The sequence below is a fragment of the Gordionus sp. m RMFG-2023 genome, chromosome 2, assembly GCF_954871325.1.
Source record: "Gordionus sp. m RMFG-2023 chromosome 2, tfGorSpeb1-WG-v2, whole genome shotgun sequence".
Classification (NCBI taxonomy): domain Eukaryota; kingdom Metazoa; phylum Nematomorpha; class Gordioida; order Chordodea; family Parachordodidae; genus Gordionus; species Gordionus sp. m RMFG-2023.
The window spans coordinates 10,724,951-10,743,968 of NC_088776.1; the positions used below are offsets into that span (position 1 = coordinate 10,724,951).

The 19,018-nt window shown below is 29.0% G+C and overlaps 1 protein-coding gene across 1 annotated transcript; it reads left to right on the forward strand.

Moving 5' to 3' along the window:
• Positions 1–9,968: 9,968 nt before the first annotated feature.
• Positions 9,969–18,584, forward strand: LOC135924942 (GATA zinc finger domain-containing protein 14-like). The gene is made up of 7 exons (XM_065460083.1): positions 9,969–10,007; positions 12,141–12,313; positions 12,604–12,700; positions 13,305–13,472; positions 13,982–14,108; positions 16,009–16,136; positions 17,699–18,584. The coding sequence occupies exons 1-7, from the start codon at positions 9,977–9,979 to the stop codon at positions 18,508–18,510; spliced, it is 1,536 nt and encodes a 511-aa protein (XP_065316155.1). The 5' UTR covers positions 9,969–9,976; the 3' UTR covers positions 18,511–18,584.
• The last annotated feature ends 434 nt before the right edge of the window (positions 18,585–19,018 follow it).

The following is a 19,018-nucleotide window of genomic DNA, read 5'->3' on the forward strand; positions in this document are numbered from 1 at the left end:
GATGTGATCGCGATACAGGAGACCCTTTAATAACTTTGAAATATATAGTTCTGGCACTACTTCCAATAATTGGTCGGGGGTTGCTTTCTTTATCAACAAAAGATTATGCAAATGCGTGGATAAATTTGTGCCCATTTCGGAGAGATGCTGTTTACTATACCTGATTACCTGCTTCAGACAAACAATCTTAGTTAATATCTATGCCCCGCCTAGAGGAAACGAACGGCTCGTATTCCTTGATGACCTCGAAAACATTGTTAACTCTCTTCCTAGGAGTCGTAATTTGATAATCCTTGGGGACTTAAACACTAGGATCGGAAAAGATTACTCCTTTATTAGAGATGGGGTAATTGGGAATGCAGCTCTCTCTCAATTAAACAGTGATGACAGTAGGAAGTTATTGGAGATGTGCAGGAGTATAAACCTCAAGGTTGAAGATACTTTCTTTTCACACAGCGAATCTAACACCCTCACCTTCAGAAGAAATAATACCAAATCTCAGATCGATTTTATCATCTCGAACATTCATAGCTGGTTCATCGATGTAAAAGCAATGCCTAATATTAATATTTCTGATCATAACTTAATCAGAGCCAGTATTACTGTGAGAAATTTATGGGGAAACTCTCGGCGTCCTTCTCTTCAACCCCAGCCTAGTTACCTTTCCTGGAAAAGGAATGCAACACACCTGCAACGTCCTGCAGTCAAACAACAGCTCGATCTAATCTTGATAGGCAGGCAACTTTCTTATCCTCATCGGAGTCTCAGTCTGTTGAAGAATGTTGGGCGTCTTTCAAAAACAACTTGTTTGATGCCTGCAATCATCACCCTAACATCAAATATTCTCCACCAAATCTGAAAGCAGCTCCCTTAGCGATCTCTCGGTTCTTACTGCCTTTGTTTAACAAGATATGGTTTACTGAAAGGATGACAGCGGATTGGAATAGGACTATCTTTTGCAACTTTCCGAAAATTCCAAATCCATCTAAATTCAAGGATTATAGAGCCATCGCTCTCACGTCTATTGCATCAAAAGTTTTTATGGTTCTTTTAAAAAACCCTCTACACCAAACCTTTTGTCTAAATACATTTGTGCTTACCGTCCAAGTAGAAATATAAACGAACCATTATTAGATTTAAAGATGCAGAAATGTGAGAAGTATAAATTACCTTTTTACTTTATTTTTATCGACTTTAAACGTGCTTTTGATAATGTTAACCATGATGCGCTTTGGAAGATTTTAACCGAATGTGGCATTGACTCTAATTTTATAAGGATCCTAAAAACACATTATAGTAGTCTTTTTGCTTCCTTAAAAATCAATAATAAGGTTTCTCCATCTTTTACGACAAAGAAAGGGGTAAAACAAGGGTAGGTTCTTTCCCCGCTATTGTTTAATATACTTATGAATAAAATCATAGTAGATACGCTGGCTACTGCGAATCTCTTAGAATTAAAGTCCAGTCAGTCGTTCTTATTGGAAAATAGGGTGATATGTTATGCTGATGACATAGTATTGATAACAAAAAGTTTGGAAGAAACCCAAAATTTGATCTCTATATTGAACTCCTTTAGTTTTAAGGTTGGCTTGGATATAAACTTTGATAAAACAGTGATAATGCCCTCGTCCAGGCGCCTCTTCTGAATAATTTGGTGGTTGGGGGAAAGTTGGTTAAGGTGGTGAAATCCTTTAAATATCTAAGTGTAACCATTGACAATAAAGGTAGTTGCAAAGAGGAACTAAAAATTCGTATACAAAATGCTAGGGCGGCTTTTTATGAATTTTTTAAACTGTGGAAAGCTAGAGAGATATCCGTTTTCAAAAGACTCCGTATTTTCAACTCAACCATCATCCCGATTCTCTTTTATGGCGGTGATACATGGGAGATTAACAAGACCGAAACTAGGAAATTACAAACGTTTGTAAATAAATGCCTAAGAATAATGAATGGAATTTTCTACCCTAATATCTCAAATGAAAACCTTTGGAAGATGTCTAACCATACCCAAGTTCATGTGTCTTTAAAAAAGAAGCGTCTTACTTTCTTTGCCCATATTTTGAGAAACCATAGTAACAATAGCCTCGTTATGGATGCCATTAATTGGTTATACTCCTTTAATGGGAAAACATATTGCAAATATAAGACATTATGGTTCTACAGAGCCTTGAAGGACATCATGGATCTAAACTTAAATTTGAAGCAGTTCTTAAGGCTAAATAAAAACAAAAAATCTATAAAGAAATTACTAAAAATTAAATCGAACTACCTAAACCTCCCATAATTTTTTTAAATTTTTTTTATTTCTGTATTTCAGGTTATTTAATTTCTTCATTTCAAAATTTACCTCCTGATTTTGTCTTTCACCTATTCTGTGAATTACTTACTTCACTGACATTAGCTTTTATTTATCTTATTGACTTAATGTACTAATTTAAATCAGTCCATCCATTAGCTCTTATTTAACTTATTGACTTAATGTACTAATTTAAATCAGTCCGTCCCATATTTTTAATTACATATACAATGTCTTAGGTGTTGTTGTACTTCTATACACTTCCCATTATATGAGTTAAAATATATTAATGATATTTGAGAAATAGTTTGTGATTTGCGTTTCTTATGTGGGCTAGAATTAATCTTTGGCTCTTTTTAACTTAGTTTTTGGGTATGTTTTGTATTTTTCCATAGTTTTTGAGTTCGAAATGTTTCTGGGGTAGAGTGTATCCTCTTTTGTTTATGAGATTTATTTGTTTATAGTCATCTATTTCTTTTATTTTATTTTTTTAATTTATTTTTATTTATTTTTTTCTTCCCCAGTTTCTTTGGTCTCTCTAACATGTCCGCCCCTTCCATAGACTAAAATAGGAATAGTGGATGTGCCCTCAGTCTAGAAAATACCAATTTCTCTCTTATCTTCCATACTTTTTGTATACGTTTAAAAGGTTCCTCTCGCCTTTGTATTCTAATTTTTCTTTCTTCTTTGCAACTACTTTTATTATTAAGTATATTTCATAAATACATTGTGACTACATTTACCCTGTTCTAACTATAAGTTTTTGAAGTGGTTACTTGTTTACTATTTTTTTTATTCATTACAATATTTTTCTTTATTATTGCTAGTTAACTAGATTTAACGTCTTTAACTTTTTTCTTTTTCAAAACATTACATCTTAATTGGTGTCTACATATAATACATTGGTCGTTCCCAGTGTTTCTCTTTTGTTTTTATTTATTTAGGAGTGGCAAGAGTTTAGCCTTGTTTTACTCTTTTTTACCTTGGAGGTAGAGGATTTTCTTCGTCATTGATTTCGAAGCATCCAAACATGTATTAGTGGTTTTCTGGATCTGGAAGATGTTGGGGTCTTCCCTTTTCTGACACGAAGCTGCATGGTTAACATTATCAATAGCTCTGCTATAATTTACAAATGTAAAGTAGAAGGGGGTTTGTACTTACTTTTTCTGCATGATTATTTTTCTGAATTAATTTTTGGCTCCAGTATTTTCTTTTCTTGGCCTGTATATACTTATGTATTTTTTTTTTTGGGGGGGGGGGAGATTCGGTGTAGGTGGTATGCTTGTGGTTTTTTGAGTGAACCAAAAAAAATTTTTCCATGCTACAGGATGTGATGGCTATAGCTCAATAACCCTTTAATTTCTGTGGTCTTAGTTTTTTGGGTAGTTACTTAGGTAGGATTTGTTCCATCCCACTGCAGTAATTCCGCTCTCATTGAAAGAGGGCAAATAGGTAGCGATATTGTTATAGGTGATATTTTTGGTTTTTCTGCTGTGATATTATCTAGCCCCGGAGCTTTGTTTTTTCTTAGTCTTTGACCACTTATTATTTCATTTATGGAGAAACCAGTCGACAGGGGGGTGGCGAGGTTTGTAATTATGTTTGTTGGTAGAGTCTTTCCGTGAGTGATAGACTATCATATAACCTTCAAGCCATAATGCCTTTTGTTAATCCTGGCCAACAATTACTTTTCCATTTCCTAAAACTTACGGAGCTGGTTCCTATTTCTGCGTCATAGTTTCTTTCTCTCATATCTTTATCATTATCAAAGACCTTTTTCGCTATATAATCTATCTATCACTCCATAGAGTATTTTGTTTCTCTGGAAAAAGAAAAAAAGAACCTTTGTTGTGTGGTGTTCGTTGCTGGATAGTCATAAACCTATTACTGACTAGTTTTTGCCTATTCACTGGAATTTTCACCTATTTAAACAATTTGCGGTAAACCCATTAGCTTTTTCTTATTTTCATGAATAAATTCTAATCTCAATTGATATGAACACATTCTCAATTATTGTTAGTAATTATCAGGCTTACATTAGATGTTAAACTTAAAATTAGCGACCACCCACCCTTAAAGTAATTAAATTATTTTTGCAGTTCTTGGGTATAGGCTTTTGTTTTGCCCATTTCTTTTTGTTTATTAGTCTATAGACGTTTAAGCAACAGTTCTCGGACTGTTGCGCGTACAAGTACGTGGGGCTTGCCCACAAACGTGTGAAGGGCTCCTCATTTTTATCCCCTTAATTAACTATCCAGTTTTATGGATTTTTGAGGAAAACCTAGCGTAGCTCTGTTGTATCCACAACCAGAGGGCGAAAACGCTTTTATCACGTATCACGTAATATCTCTGAAGAACTGTCACAAATTAATTGGGAATATCATATTTTTATCTAAAATAATTGTTTAAAATATGTAATCATAATTATTAAATTTTTCTTGTTACTACTAGAAAATAATAGAGCTTCTACCTCACCCCAAACTTTTAAAAAGTAGCTGGCTATAGGTACAACTACTTTTACAAGTATTTTCGCTACTAATTCTACTATCTCAAAAAATAGCGCCAATTTAACAGTTACTTTTAAAAGGATGTCTACATTTTTTTCTTTAAGTATGGATGAATAAATAAAATATTGTATATTTTTTATCGTAAATTAATTTTTAACCCATTTTGTGATACTATATTAATATCACATAATAAAATATTATATAATAAATTGATAGATATATTTATAAATAATTTAATTGGTAACTATTGTATTACCATCTAGTTAAAAAACACCTTTTTACAAAAATAATCTCTTTACAGGAGAATGGGATGAGTATTTTAAATATGTGAGATCCGATATGGATGATCTCAAAATATTTGTTTGATAATAAATATTATTAATATGAATATCATTATATTTATCGTCCTTATAAGAAATATCAACAAAAAATTTAAGAAAGCATGATTTTCTCGTTTTGTTAGGTTACATTTTAGACTCTGAGTTAAGATAATGATATATATAATTCATGAGCTAATCTACATAGTTTCAACCAAGCTCAATTTTTTTTAAAAAAGGCAAGAGCAAAATGGCAAATATATTTTAATCATTATATTGTTCTTGAATTCTGAAAAAGCAGTGACAAAATTTCCATAGAAGCAAGGGAAGCATTGCTTCTATTAAAATTCTTCTTAAAAAAAAATAATATAATCTTAATAATATGTAAATCATTATTATTAATTAAACGATAATAAGTTTAATAATTCTCTACATTTATTATTCCTAGGGTTTTATTCATACAAAGAATAAAATGATTTACAATTAAAACGATTGAAAGTTATACTATTTCTTAAATAAATTATAAAATAATAGAGCTTTTTTAAGTCACAGAGCGCCCCTTTTCAATTATGATAGAGAAAGAGAAGACACTCATTCCTTAGAAAAGGACGCATTCTGTATGAAAATGGTTAACTATTATTCAAGCAGAAACGGATTTTTTTCTTGAAAATAAGGAAAAAACACATAAAATAGATAAGTAGTAATTTGAAGGATCGTATTGATATATACAGGTTTTGGCACGTTACTCCCGTTAGTTACTTAAAGAAAAGGTATAACGGTTAAGTTAGTTTTTTTTACTTCAGACAAATTTATTAGAAAAGCTGTTCGTTGCATTTAAAAAAAATCTGATCATTCATTTTGCTGCAAGTCATTATAATAATTAAGGCGGTATAAACTATAAACACACACTAGTTTAAAAATATCGATTTATTTAAATAAAGTATATATTTATTAAGTATATTATTATATTTAAGCATATCAGACTTAAATATTTAAATGTCCTCCATGGTCTATGTCAATAGTAATAATGAAATAATATCCCTATAAATATATTAATGGGTAAAAAGAAGCGGTGTCTTAAGCGGCAAGGGGAGGGGGTACGAGCAGTTTAATATCAATTTTTTAAGGAGAGTAGGCATCTAGGGTTTAAGGGTCGGCATCTATGTTAGGGGGTAGACTAAATAATGGGAGGGGGAGTGGGGTTACGAATTTAATTTTTAGATGAAATAAGGCTAAATATATTGCTGTAAATTTATTCAATACTTATAGTTCCTATTTAATATACATAGATACATTGCTAAATAATGACCAACTTAAAATTATCTAAGGAAATTATATAAAAAAGCTAGTTTTCTAATAAATAAATCAGATTTAGGCAGTTCATTTCTAGTAAATTATAAGTTTCTGTTTGGCATTTAGTAAAGAAGTCAAAATACTGGAATGCAAGATTTGGCAAGATTTATATGTAAAAACAATTATTTATTATTTTTGCAAGGTAAGTTTTTTGTTCTTTTACAATATCGATGACGACCGCAACTAAATAATAAATTATATCAAAAGCGAATCAAAAATCATAAGCGTAGTTTAATTTCTCACATGAGATTAAGTAATAGCTATCATTAAAAAAATGAAAGATAGGCCATGCAAAAATTTTGAACATGGATTCTACTAATTTATACTCAATTATGTAAATCTATTTTGCATTCAAATATTTTGATTATTTTACAAAATGCTAAATAGATGAATTTATTTGGAAATGAATTGCCGTAAAAACTCTTAATTTCACAGATAATAATCAATATCCTAACACTTATAAATTTTGAAGAAAATATACTTTAAAATTATCAATTAATATCTTAATAATATCTCCTCTATTAATTGTGCAATAATTATATACACATATATTATAATTTCATATTTTATTCAATAAAGTATATTTTTTACCCAAAAGGTGCCTCACGTCGAGAAAATTTGTTATACCCCTGTATAAGTTATAACAATTTTATAAAACATATTAATAACATAAAAAAATATTGCAAAAAATAAATAACAGAATTCTAATAAAAGACATAATATTTCAATAAAGAAACATATCAACTCAATAAAAGTTGGAAATCAAATTTAATTTTGTTTCTTTAGTCCATAATCAATAAATTTAAAATAATGATCATATAAATTCTCTAACGTGGTTAAGAAAGAAAGAAGGCGCGGTTAATTATTTTTAACCTATTTTTTTTTACTTTTAAATTTAATTAAGTTTATTTTTATTAAATTTATTTTTTAAAGCTTTTTAAAAATTATAATGATAAATTTTATTTATTTCAAATAATCGCAAAATTTAAAAAAGGAATATAATTTTATTAAAAATTTTTAACGCTTATATAATAGAAATAAATTTAACATTAAATATAAATAAAACTTAAAAAATAATTAAAAATGAAAAATATCAATGAGTTTCATCTTAGATTTTTTTCCAACTAATTATTTTTTGGCATCGGTATCGGGTGTTAATTCGTGTTAGTATAGATGATATCGATTTTGATATCGGTTATCGGTAACTATGTTTGTATCGGTATTTTTTCTTGCCATTTTCATTTCTTTATTCCTTAGTTTACATATTGATATACACATAGGCGTACTCGCATATTCCTTGGGTGAATTTCCTCTCGTTTTCACCAATAAATAATGTAATAATTATATGAGATATAATATCCTAAGCTAATTCAAAAACAAATACGAATTAAATACTAAATTATTCGTAATCGATTCATTAAAATGAAAGCATATTTCAATATATACGTAATATTGTGAAATTATCATAAGAAATATATAAACTACAGATAATGTATTAAAATATTAAAATGAAAACAAATTACAAAAATTTGATTTATTGTACAACAATATTAATTAAGGTTTTATATTGTTAAAAATCCCGATTCCGATTAAGATTTTAGCCAAAATTTATGTAAGCCTCGAGATTTAGCGCATATATGTCCAAACCTTTCTACCCTTTATAAGCAAAATCTCCAGACTTATTATTTTTATTATTATAATTTTTAATCGGGCCTTTTTTCAAATCGAACAGAATTGGGCTTTTTAACAACGCTACGCTACTTTATACTAAACTCTTTAATTTATATGGCATACTATACTGTTAACACAGCACACTATTTTTCCAGCAATAAACAAGGCTTTTTTTTAAACATTAATAATAGAACGTTTCTTTTTGATTTAGACATTTTAAATATAACTTTTTTTATTTTTAGCTAATTAAATTATCATATTTATTTTATTTTTTTTCAAGCTAAACCCTGATCGTTTTTTATTCTTAGTTTTCATTAGCTATAAAAAATAAAATGTTGAAAAAGATAACTTTTAAAGATTTTGTAAAATTTATAATATATTTAACTTGGACGAATGTTTATAATTACTATGTGCAAGCAGCTGGGAACCCTAAATATATTTATTCGCTAGAATCGAGTAAAGGACATTTTTCTCAAATCTCGCCAACGTCGAAAATTAAGAACTTTCATCGTTTTTATTCCCATTCGCTAAGCAATGATTCCAATGTTGTAGAGGAGTACTTTGATAGAAAAAGAAATGTATCCATAAACGAATCGCTTGAGTCTAGTACTAAAAAAATATCAAAACTACTTTCCTCGCCTATAGCAGCCAGCAATGCTTTAAATGAGGCTAAGCGTTATTTAATGGATAATTTTATCGAATACCCTGATCAGCCAACTGCAAATATCGACGAAACTTCAAAATTGGACTTGCAAAATTTAACATCGAATGAAATCGAGTATCCGATCGAAGGTTTGCCCTTCGTTAAAAGGGTTAACCCCTTAAATAAAGAAAATTTCGTTCTTGATTTAACGACCAATTATTTTTTAGATTTAAACATAGATCCTAGAGACAAGAAAGTAACAGATTTAGAAGATAATTTTCCCAATTATCAAGAGCCCGTGACTTTAACAACATGGGATGAAGAAAGTTCATCTTTTCATCAATCATTGAAAAAATTGGATGAGGATGATATTCCTGTTGATGATAAAATTTCTTCCCCTAAACATTTTATTAAACATCGCCAAGGATTTAATTCCAAAAAATCTCCAAAAAAGATTATTCAATCGGAGGGGAATGATAATGTAGTCAATAATTCAATAATCTTTCATTCAAATAATGTTCAGACTAATGAATCATTAGTGGACATTGAGAAGGAAAGCTTTAATTTTGTATCCTCACCTAGAACCGAGAGTAAGCGAAACCATACCTCTCATAAAACGCCTGTAAATAGCAGCCAAGTTTCAATGTTGTCAGAGAAACAAATTGGTGGTTGCAAATCGATATGTGTCAAAAACGCGCATTGTCAGAAAAATGCTTTGAATTTAGAAACATGTAAATGTAATTATGGTTATGAGGGTGATGGAGTGAATGAATGTCGAGGTTATTTGGTAATTTTTATTGTTTACCAGACATTTTGAACTATTCTGCATTTTTCTTATCGCGAGTAAGAAAAATTCGAAAAAATAAACATGCTGTAAATAAGCAGCTGATTTTCAGTGCAAGGCCTCCATTTACAGTAAACGCGAAATATTGCGATATCACTCATAAAGATAGATAAGTCAGCGTTAAACATTAGCATAGCTCTATAATTTACATGATGTGCATTGTAAATTACGCATCGCTTGAAAGACCATAGCGGTATTTCGCACTTACTATAAACGAGGCCGGACATATATTAGCATTTTAATTTGTGAGTACATTTATTTTTTATAATTTTCGGCATAATTATACAATGTGCCTCTTTAGAACTTTTCTTTCACAAAGATCGCCAGAGGCAAAAGAAACAAAAAATGGAGGCACGAGTTATGAAAAATAAAAAAGGTATAATTACCATATGATATATATATTGATGGGTCTAGTTTTGAATTTCTATTTTTCCTTCAATAAATTTTTCAAGCATCTCGAATCTCGTTGGGTTATAACACTTCTATCTAGTTTTCCAACACATTACAATTAATGTATAAAAAAATATTGAGGCTGTGTCATGGTTCGACTTATTTTTTATACTTATTACTGTTTAGCTCTAATCAGCATTTGAACTAGGGCACCCTATTTTAGGTTTTAAGTGTTTGGTAACATTGTTTTTTTATATTTTTTTTAGTATTTTTGTTATGCTTTATTTTTCGTATTTTTGTTTAATTTTTAAAATGTTTTTTTCGTTTTTTCTTTATTATTGTTGTTTTTCTTTCTTTTACATTTAGTCGAAGTCATGTAGCCGGCTAAAAAGTCGGCTCTTTAAAAATAAATCAAACCAGGACACAGCCCTATAATTTTTCCAAGCTAGTGTTTTTTTAGTGTGATTTTCATGCACAAAGATAATATACAAAGATACAAATAATTATTTTTTTTTACGACCTCCTATTTCATATTCTCTAAAAAGAAGCGTTTACATAATTTATGAAATTATGTGAAAAATAAATTATAATTTTATATAGTATGTATACCAAAAGTGATAGATTTAATAAGAAAATATATTAAGGTAGAAAAAAACCAGATCCCCCTTCCCCATAAAAAATATAAATATATCAATAATAATGTACAATTTAATCTCAGAATCAATGAAATAGAAGAATTTTAAATATCAGGCTAACCCTGCAATCACAGTTACCGCTAATTCGTGGCCAAATATATAAAATAGGCGAGAATTTACGGCGAAGTATACAAAATATACTGTATTTTTGTATATTTTGTTGCGATAACTGTGAATGCAGGGTAGGATAGCTTTTTAACCATTATTAATGGGTGGTTATGTCTTACTATTTTTATGAAATTCCAAAAAGTATTCACACATGCTCGCCCCTTTATATTTTATTTTCAACTCATGTCCATCTAGATTATCATTTTAAACCAATCATCATATTAATAAAAGGATGCCTGGGCTTGTCATATGAGGTTTCTAATCAAATTTCATAAATTCCGATATGATACATTTTCAGGCATATGATGATTTTGACTAAAATAGCGTTGAGTAGCCCTTGGTCTCCCTATATTATATAAAATTTATTAATTTAAATTACAATTTATATATTTATTTCAATTTAACTAATAAAATAAATCGAAAGCTTTTAAAAAAATAAATTTCCCACGATCAATTTAAAATGTATTTATGGGATCAATTTTACTTTGTTAATATTATTTTTTACTATAATTCCATTCATGATAATAATCTAAGTATTGTTTATTTTAATAAAGTAAAGACAGTTTTTAAAAATCTATCAGCTGTTAAATCGTGCCGGATCGGATCCCATTATTAATGCCACCTTATGCTTTCTAAAACTTTACGATTTTATCACAATTTGGGTTTAAATCTAATTTAATTAATAAAAAAAACAACAGTTAAAAATGGCCACATAGGAATGCCGCTATGACAAAATATCTAATTTTTTTAAACAACTGTGCGAGAGGTATACGATACCAATATATTTAATTGATAAATAAAAACCTAATAGAGTATTTTAATTAAAAACGATGGTAGTAAATATTTAAGCCAATATTGCATTTTTCATTTTTAAACCGGAAATGTGTCCATAAGACTGAAATTATAGTGGATTACTTAGGCATGGCCAGGATTTTGCTAAGGGAAGGGGGGAAGAGGGGGGAAAAGCTATTAGGTGAGTTTTTCTCCCATAAATTTTGATATTTATGAGAGAGAACTGGTAAATTTTTGTAGACGATTTAACATCGGATCGGTTTTTAAAATCTTCTAATGAAATCAATTTTTAATTATAAATAATTGACATTAAATAAATTAAATAATAAAATAAAAATAGTTCTCATTAAAAGATTTTAAAAACCTATCAGCTGTTAAATCATGTTAGGATTCTCCTTGATTTAAATCGAAACCTCATTGATCCGGCATATCTAATAAAAACTTTTGACAAAATAAAAAAAATTAATTAAACTAGTTTTTAAATATTTTTCTAAAAATTATAATTATAACTCAATAACTCAAAGATGGCCATTTATGCGCTATTCAGGATATATGCAGGACTGGAGAACATTGTTTAGAAGTTGATGCCGCCAAATACCTTTGTATTTGTGATCCGTTTGGCAACGCGACTAAAGGTTGTGTCAATAAAGAAAGTCTCAACGCTTCCACGGTGGCGCAAGCTAAAAAATATAGGAAAGTTTAAAATAATTTATATCAAAAATCTTATTATTTTTCAAATAATATTTTTGCAGATAAAAATTTAATATCCTTGGGGAGGGAAGGGCCCATTCAGCTCCTTTAAGGGATATAGCTAGTTCCTATCATTGCGTGAGAAAATGTTATATATTTCTTTCTTAGTCATGTTTTGCCCCTCGCTAAAACAACATTTTTAATAGATGGGAAAAATGGATTAAATTATTAATCAAATCATATAAATTCTGAAAAGCATATATTATCTGATTTTGCTAAAAAAAATTTATGTATCAGGAAATGAAAGAAAAAGAGATTTATGCTAAAGAGATGGAATTTTTAGCTCCCAATTTTATCTCTGCAAAGGACGAATCCAATGAGGACGAAAAAGAAGGTTATAATAAGATTTTTTTTAAAATAGAAATTGGAGGAGAAGGAAGTTAAATTTTTGCGAGAATTTTTATTATGTTAAATTTAGGATAATCCAATTTATTAAGAGTTAAAATTTTTTAAGATATGATAATAATTTGCCCTGAATTAAGCTAAAAGTTTAAGCAATTTATATATCTTTGTTCAGTTATATACATTATATATTATAATGAATCTTATTATTTGTTCTCTATACGTTACGTTAGTGAGGCCATGCAATTATTGATAGCCACTTTAAAAAGTTAACGCATTTCTGTTATTTCAATTTAAAAGTATGATGACGTTACTTGCTTCGACATTGATTTACAGCACTATTTCTAATAAAAAGACTTTTTTAAAAAAAATTTAAGTCACAGTAACATTTGTTAAACATGTGTTTTCCAGCTATCAATGAATTCACTATTTTAAGTTAAAAAGATTTTAAAGATTATTTAATCATATCTAAGGTATGGCAATTCATAAATATTACCATCATCCCTCATTTATTTGAGTTTTTGTCTTTATTTGTCAATACATTATAAAAATCAAGTTTTATAATATAATATAACTTGCAAACAAAACATAATTAGATTTCAAGGTGAAAATAGCATCAGGAGAAGTTTCAAGCTTAACTGGGTTTGAAAATTGCAGAAAATGTTCCCTACGAGGTTCCGAGTGCTTAGTGATAGGGGATTTGATTAATTCAACTTTGTGTTTATGCTTGCCTGGGTATAACGGAGAATTTTGTCAGAATAAAGGTAAAATTAAAAAAAATTCCCAAACAAATTTATTTCTCTGATAGTTCATGTTTAGTAGAGATCTGCAAAGTTATGCCCGGCCCGTACCCGGCCCGAGTTCGGCCCGGCCCGAACGGGCTTCGTGCCGGGCTCGGGCCTAATTATATTTAAAATAATCGGGTTCGGGCCGGGCCTAATATTTTTAAAAAAATTTCGGGCCAGGTCGGGTCGGACCTTGGAAATTTTATTAAATATATCTATTTTTAAAACAGTCACTAATTTATCCCGATAAGAAAGAAAAATATAAGAGTTGTGCAAAAGTTACACGTGGTAATAAAATTTTTATATCTTGGCATGATAAGAGTTTACAAATTACATCTTTTCGCCAGACTGGGTCAAAAAAAATGGGTACCATCCCGCTTGTCTTTTCCTTAAGGATATGTAATAGGTTATTACCATTTCAAAGACGCTAAATCACCACTATGTATTTATTTAACGTTTTTAAAATTAAATCTAAATTTTGAATATAGTGTCTTCCCTCAAGATAATATGGCAAAACAGGGGTAGCTTGTATTTCTATATAGGTATCATGGCATCTTTAACGTTGGCAATTCTCATCGTTATCATGATAATGTTTTGTTGGCGCAAAAGAAAAAGGTATTTTTATTAAAATATATCAATGATAAATAAGTAGTGAGAGTATATCATTATTAGATTGATAGTTGTTACATATAGATTTTATCAATACCTATCAATAATATCACATTTAAATTTAGTTCCTTTTTTTTATTTACCCTTTATAAATTAGTCTATCTAGATGATTTTTCTTTCTATGCGGCTAACCATATTGTTATTAATTTGAACTGTAAACTATCATTCTATTTAATTGCCTTTTCTTATATTATTATTTCCTAACTAACATCAGATATCCACTCTTATATTCATCTTCATCCAAATGTTAGTTTAGGCTATTTTATTTTACATCGTCATTAATTATTCCCATGCATAATAAGAATAATCAGTAAATTCATAATCGAGGTTTCGATAAATATATTTTAGTTTAATACTAAGGGAAGATTCAATGCTTAATATACTAAAGATATAAAAGCTAATGAAGGACAATACTTAAAATGATTATTTATGGTAATTCTTTTTTAAAATGTCCAGCTTAGATAACAACCGATAAAATAAGGTAATGTTTACTCATCATACTAAATTTTAATAAATTGTGCTGAAATTCTTTCATACTTAATTTCGGAATATTTATATTTAATTTTTAATGATATAATTATATATATTGCCATGGCAAATATTTTGGTAAGTGTTGCTAAAGATTATAACTTTTTGAAATCCTCAAACCTCTATGATATGTGAAAAAAAAAGAAGTTTCCTCAAATATTTGATCATCAAAAAGGATGATCAATTTATTTTGAGAAAAGGGCTCAAGATTCAAGCTTTCGACACACCAAAAACATCCTATCATTAGAATTGGTAAAAGAAATGAAAAGCGTTAACGATTCACACAAATCATATAAAAATATTTAAAATAATCCATTACTAAAAATATTCCATGAAAAATAATCGTATGTTGTTACAAATGTATTAATATCGGATAGGGTAGACGATAGATCCCGAAGCATTCTTAGGAATGTCATGTCTTGTTAATGGAGTATAGTAAGGAAGTTTCACTTTTTCTACATGGTGTTATATATAAATGTTGATGAGTCATACATAGGGATAGGGAAGAGGTTTCTGAATAGATACTACTGTCATAGTAGCAGCTATATAATTTTTTTTTTCAGTGCTTAAGAACAAACACCTTTTCACAATTTTTCATTTATCAATGACACCATTTTGATAAATACTTTTTGATTGGTAAAATCATTTGTAATATCCAATTGTCCATCAATCTGACTAAACTTTCATTTTGTTTCTTAAAGCACAAACAATATCAATTCTTTATTATTTTTTAAATTGATGAGTTTTTTTTATCAATATGTGTTACTCTTACCATTGATGTTAATTGAGTTCAATTAGTCTTGCAAGAGATCCATAGTCAAAATAATGTATCAAAATTTTTTCAACAATACAAAGCATGTCAACATCTAGTCCAGATGGTCTCCACTCAAATTTGTTTCATTAATCAGCTGGTCCTATAGGAAGTTAAGCTAAAATTACCACCGGCTGATTGATATGAATAACATTTTAAAATAATTATATAAACTACATTTACAGTTGCTTATTATAATATGATATCTTTCTCTAAAATGGGTAATAAAATTGGGGAGGGGGGGGTTTGGATGGTGCGCTAGTTTTACTAGAGGACTTAAGGCACAATTTTGCTGGCCAAAAGATATATTAAATATTATATTGTCATTATTCATATCAAAAATTTTAAAATGAGGGGGTGGGGCGGTTATCTAATTTTATTCACTTCAATGCTTTGCAAATCTTTAATTCACCCCCCCCCCCCTTAGCTACGCCAATCTATCTTTTTGAATATTCCCCAATTCATACATAATATTTTATTATAACCAAAAAATATCACTCATGTTAGGGATAATTCTGGTAGACATCGAAACCACAAATCCTATCCAAAATCAAAATGCCATTCTGCAATTTCCTCTTTTCTTGCTCTGAACAATATCAAGCCCAAGAAGAAATCTCGCGGGAGTTACAAAAAACGTAATTATTATCAATAATATAGGATAAAATAATTGAATTTTCTTCCTTTATTTAATTATTTTGGAAAGAGTTGTCAGGTCAAAATATTTCAAATTGGTGGAGAAATTTGATCAAAATTTATTTTTGAGGGAAAAAATTGAAATTTGTGAAAAAAAATTTTGCCGACCGGGCCAATGAAAATGCCATTTTGGCCTCCCTATTTATTCATATCGTACTTAACAAAGTCATTATCACTTTATAATATTTTTCTAAATAGGTAATATTTTCTTTTTTAAGTTTTATATTTTACTTTTTCATGGTGGAATTTCATTTATTACATAAAAGCAAATGTACTTTGATCCGATAAACAAGACAAAATTTCATAAAATAACATCTTTATTTATAAAAGGATATTTAATTTAATACAATAACAAGCTATCTTTATTTACTAACTATTTCTCAAGATTTATTATTTATAAATTAAAAAAGTTGAAATGCTGCAAATTTTTAATGAGGAAAAAATTTTTAAATTACGGGAGATTTATACGGGTGATTTTCAATTGCGGGAGGTTTACGGGAACTCTGCGTGTTGGTTAAAAAATAACGGGAATCTCCAGCTGATCGTGGGAGACCCGGCAACCATGATTCCAGGATTTGGTAGAAAATATAAATAAACTCAACCCCATGATGCGATATTTTTCTTGCTTAAAGAATAAATAATGATTATAATATCCGAAGTCGTTAAACATATACTTAGAATATATCACTGATATATACACATTTCAGACATAGTATAATATAATATAAACATATATTTAAAATGTATCTCTGACATTGATATAAATACAATTTTTATATAATATACATTTCCGATATAGTATAATGTAAATTAAAAACTTATATTATATATGTCGTATCCTAATATGGTACTTTAGTGATTCAGAATCCCTACATTTATTCGGAACCTGTTAAAATTATGTATTTTGAATATTTATGAACGCAGCATATATACTTGCCCTTTTCATCACCGAGATTTGTCTTCCATATATTACAGTTGGTTTTAAAACTAGGATGCATACATGCTAAAGCATCATTGTTCGTTGCCATAAAATCGTAAAGGATAGCGTATTATGATATTTTAATATCTCTGAATATAATTACATGATTAAAACCATAATTTATTATTTTATCAAATAAACTAAATTGTATCCTATTCTTACCTCCCATTTTTTTAAAAAAAATTTACCTGCCGTTTTATATAAGTTATATAAATACTCCTATTAATTAGAGTTGGGTAATCGTATTTTAAGCTGGTAAAAAAAAATGCAAAATTCAGTTTTTAGACGAAAACTAATATTCCAACAAAGGATAAATATATTATTCCACACCTAAATGCTTGGGAGACATTCCTTCCTCATCACAAGTTTGTAGATTAATCTTAATTAGTATATTATCATCCATTACCCACATATAATCATCAATATATTATATTCCCCAATTATGAACTTTCCCTTGTTTTTTTCTTCTAAATATTTTTTAGCTAATAGATAACCAATTTAAGATCAATTTTTTTTCTAATATAGTTAAAAGCAACAAAAATGAAGAGCACTCTTTCCTCAATAAAAGAACTTCCGCCGATTCCGCTTTTACCTTAAATTCTTTTTCAACCCTCAGCGATATAGGTGAGAATAATTGGGACGAAAACCCTAATTTTTACAATAAGCCGCTCCGTAAAAAAACTTACAGGGGAATTCACAAGGAACGCTACGTTACCGAACCCTTTAAGGAAGATGAATTATCCTTACAATCTTATTCAGAAGATATAGTGGAATACAAGGCTCAACCACCATCAAGAACTTTCAAAGGTTTGAAATTGAACAAAAATTTAGAAAATGGTAATAAAACGCGTAGTAGTAGAGCCAGCAACGGTAGCAGAAATCGCTCCAAGACGAGTTTGATACCTAATGAAAATAATAATAATAATGGTAACACACATGAGTATATCCCCGTAATTAAGCTCTCCAACGAGAGCATAAAACTCGCCTATCCCGAAAATATAAATAATTCGGGACTAAACGGCACCATAGCTAATAGTGTGAACGTAGATTCCAAGAATGCTATCCCAACCGAACGGCCATCTAATAACAAATTACTATATCATCCTATACTGACCGACGCCATATTCCCTCAACCTATAAATCAAAACAAGATTTACAATAACAATTATTCCGCCATAACTCTAAACGAAAACAATAGTTTGATAAATACCGAATATAATAAAAGTTATAATACGTTGCCTATGAACGGTAACGATTCTTTCGGAAAGACCTCTATAGTGTTTAACAGGAAAGGTGAACCTCTTACGCCGCCTTACCCGTTTATTAAACATCAATAGTTTATGTTTGTTTTTCTTAATATCGATAGAAAAAACGCACGTTTTTCACAACACATCATTGTTTAAGAGGAATATTCATTTTAAAAGGGAAATGTTATATTTGCGTGTGATTTTATTTATGAATAAAATCAAAAATATAAATTTTAAATTCCAGGGATAGATTTAATTAATTTATTCAATATTGTATTTGCAGATTTTTTTTATAATCTAACTATGTCCGTGGATTTTATTAACGAGTATTTGACCTGTAGGATTAATTAGAATTGACAGAAATTGAGGAAAAGGGTTTTAATTTCAAATATATATATTTTTTTCGGCTTAAGCATATGAATTTAATACCATTTTTAGAAGTATAATTGAAAGTATTAGTTGATGAAAATACATCTTTACAAATTAATTTAATTTAATATAGTAAACTTAATTTTTTTTCCTTCTTGTATTATAATATAAACACATCAGATGAGTTAATAAAATAAATAAATTTATTGTTTAGTTTATAAGAAGGTAA

Coding starts and splice junctions, on each gene's coding strand:
- LOC135924942 (XM_065460083.1), top strand. CDS start 9,977: ATGGAGGCACGAGTTATGAAAAATAAAAAAG. Junction 12,701..13,304: donor CAATGAGGACGAAAAAGAAG/GTTATAATAAGA, acceptor AAACATAATTAG/ATTTCAAGGTGAAAATAGCA. Junction 14,109..16,008: donor TGTTGGCGCAAAAGAAAAAG/GTATTTTTATTA, acceptor CACTCATGTTAG/GGATAATTCTGGTAGACATC.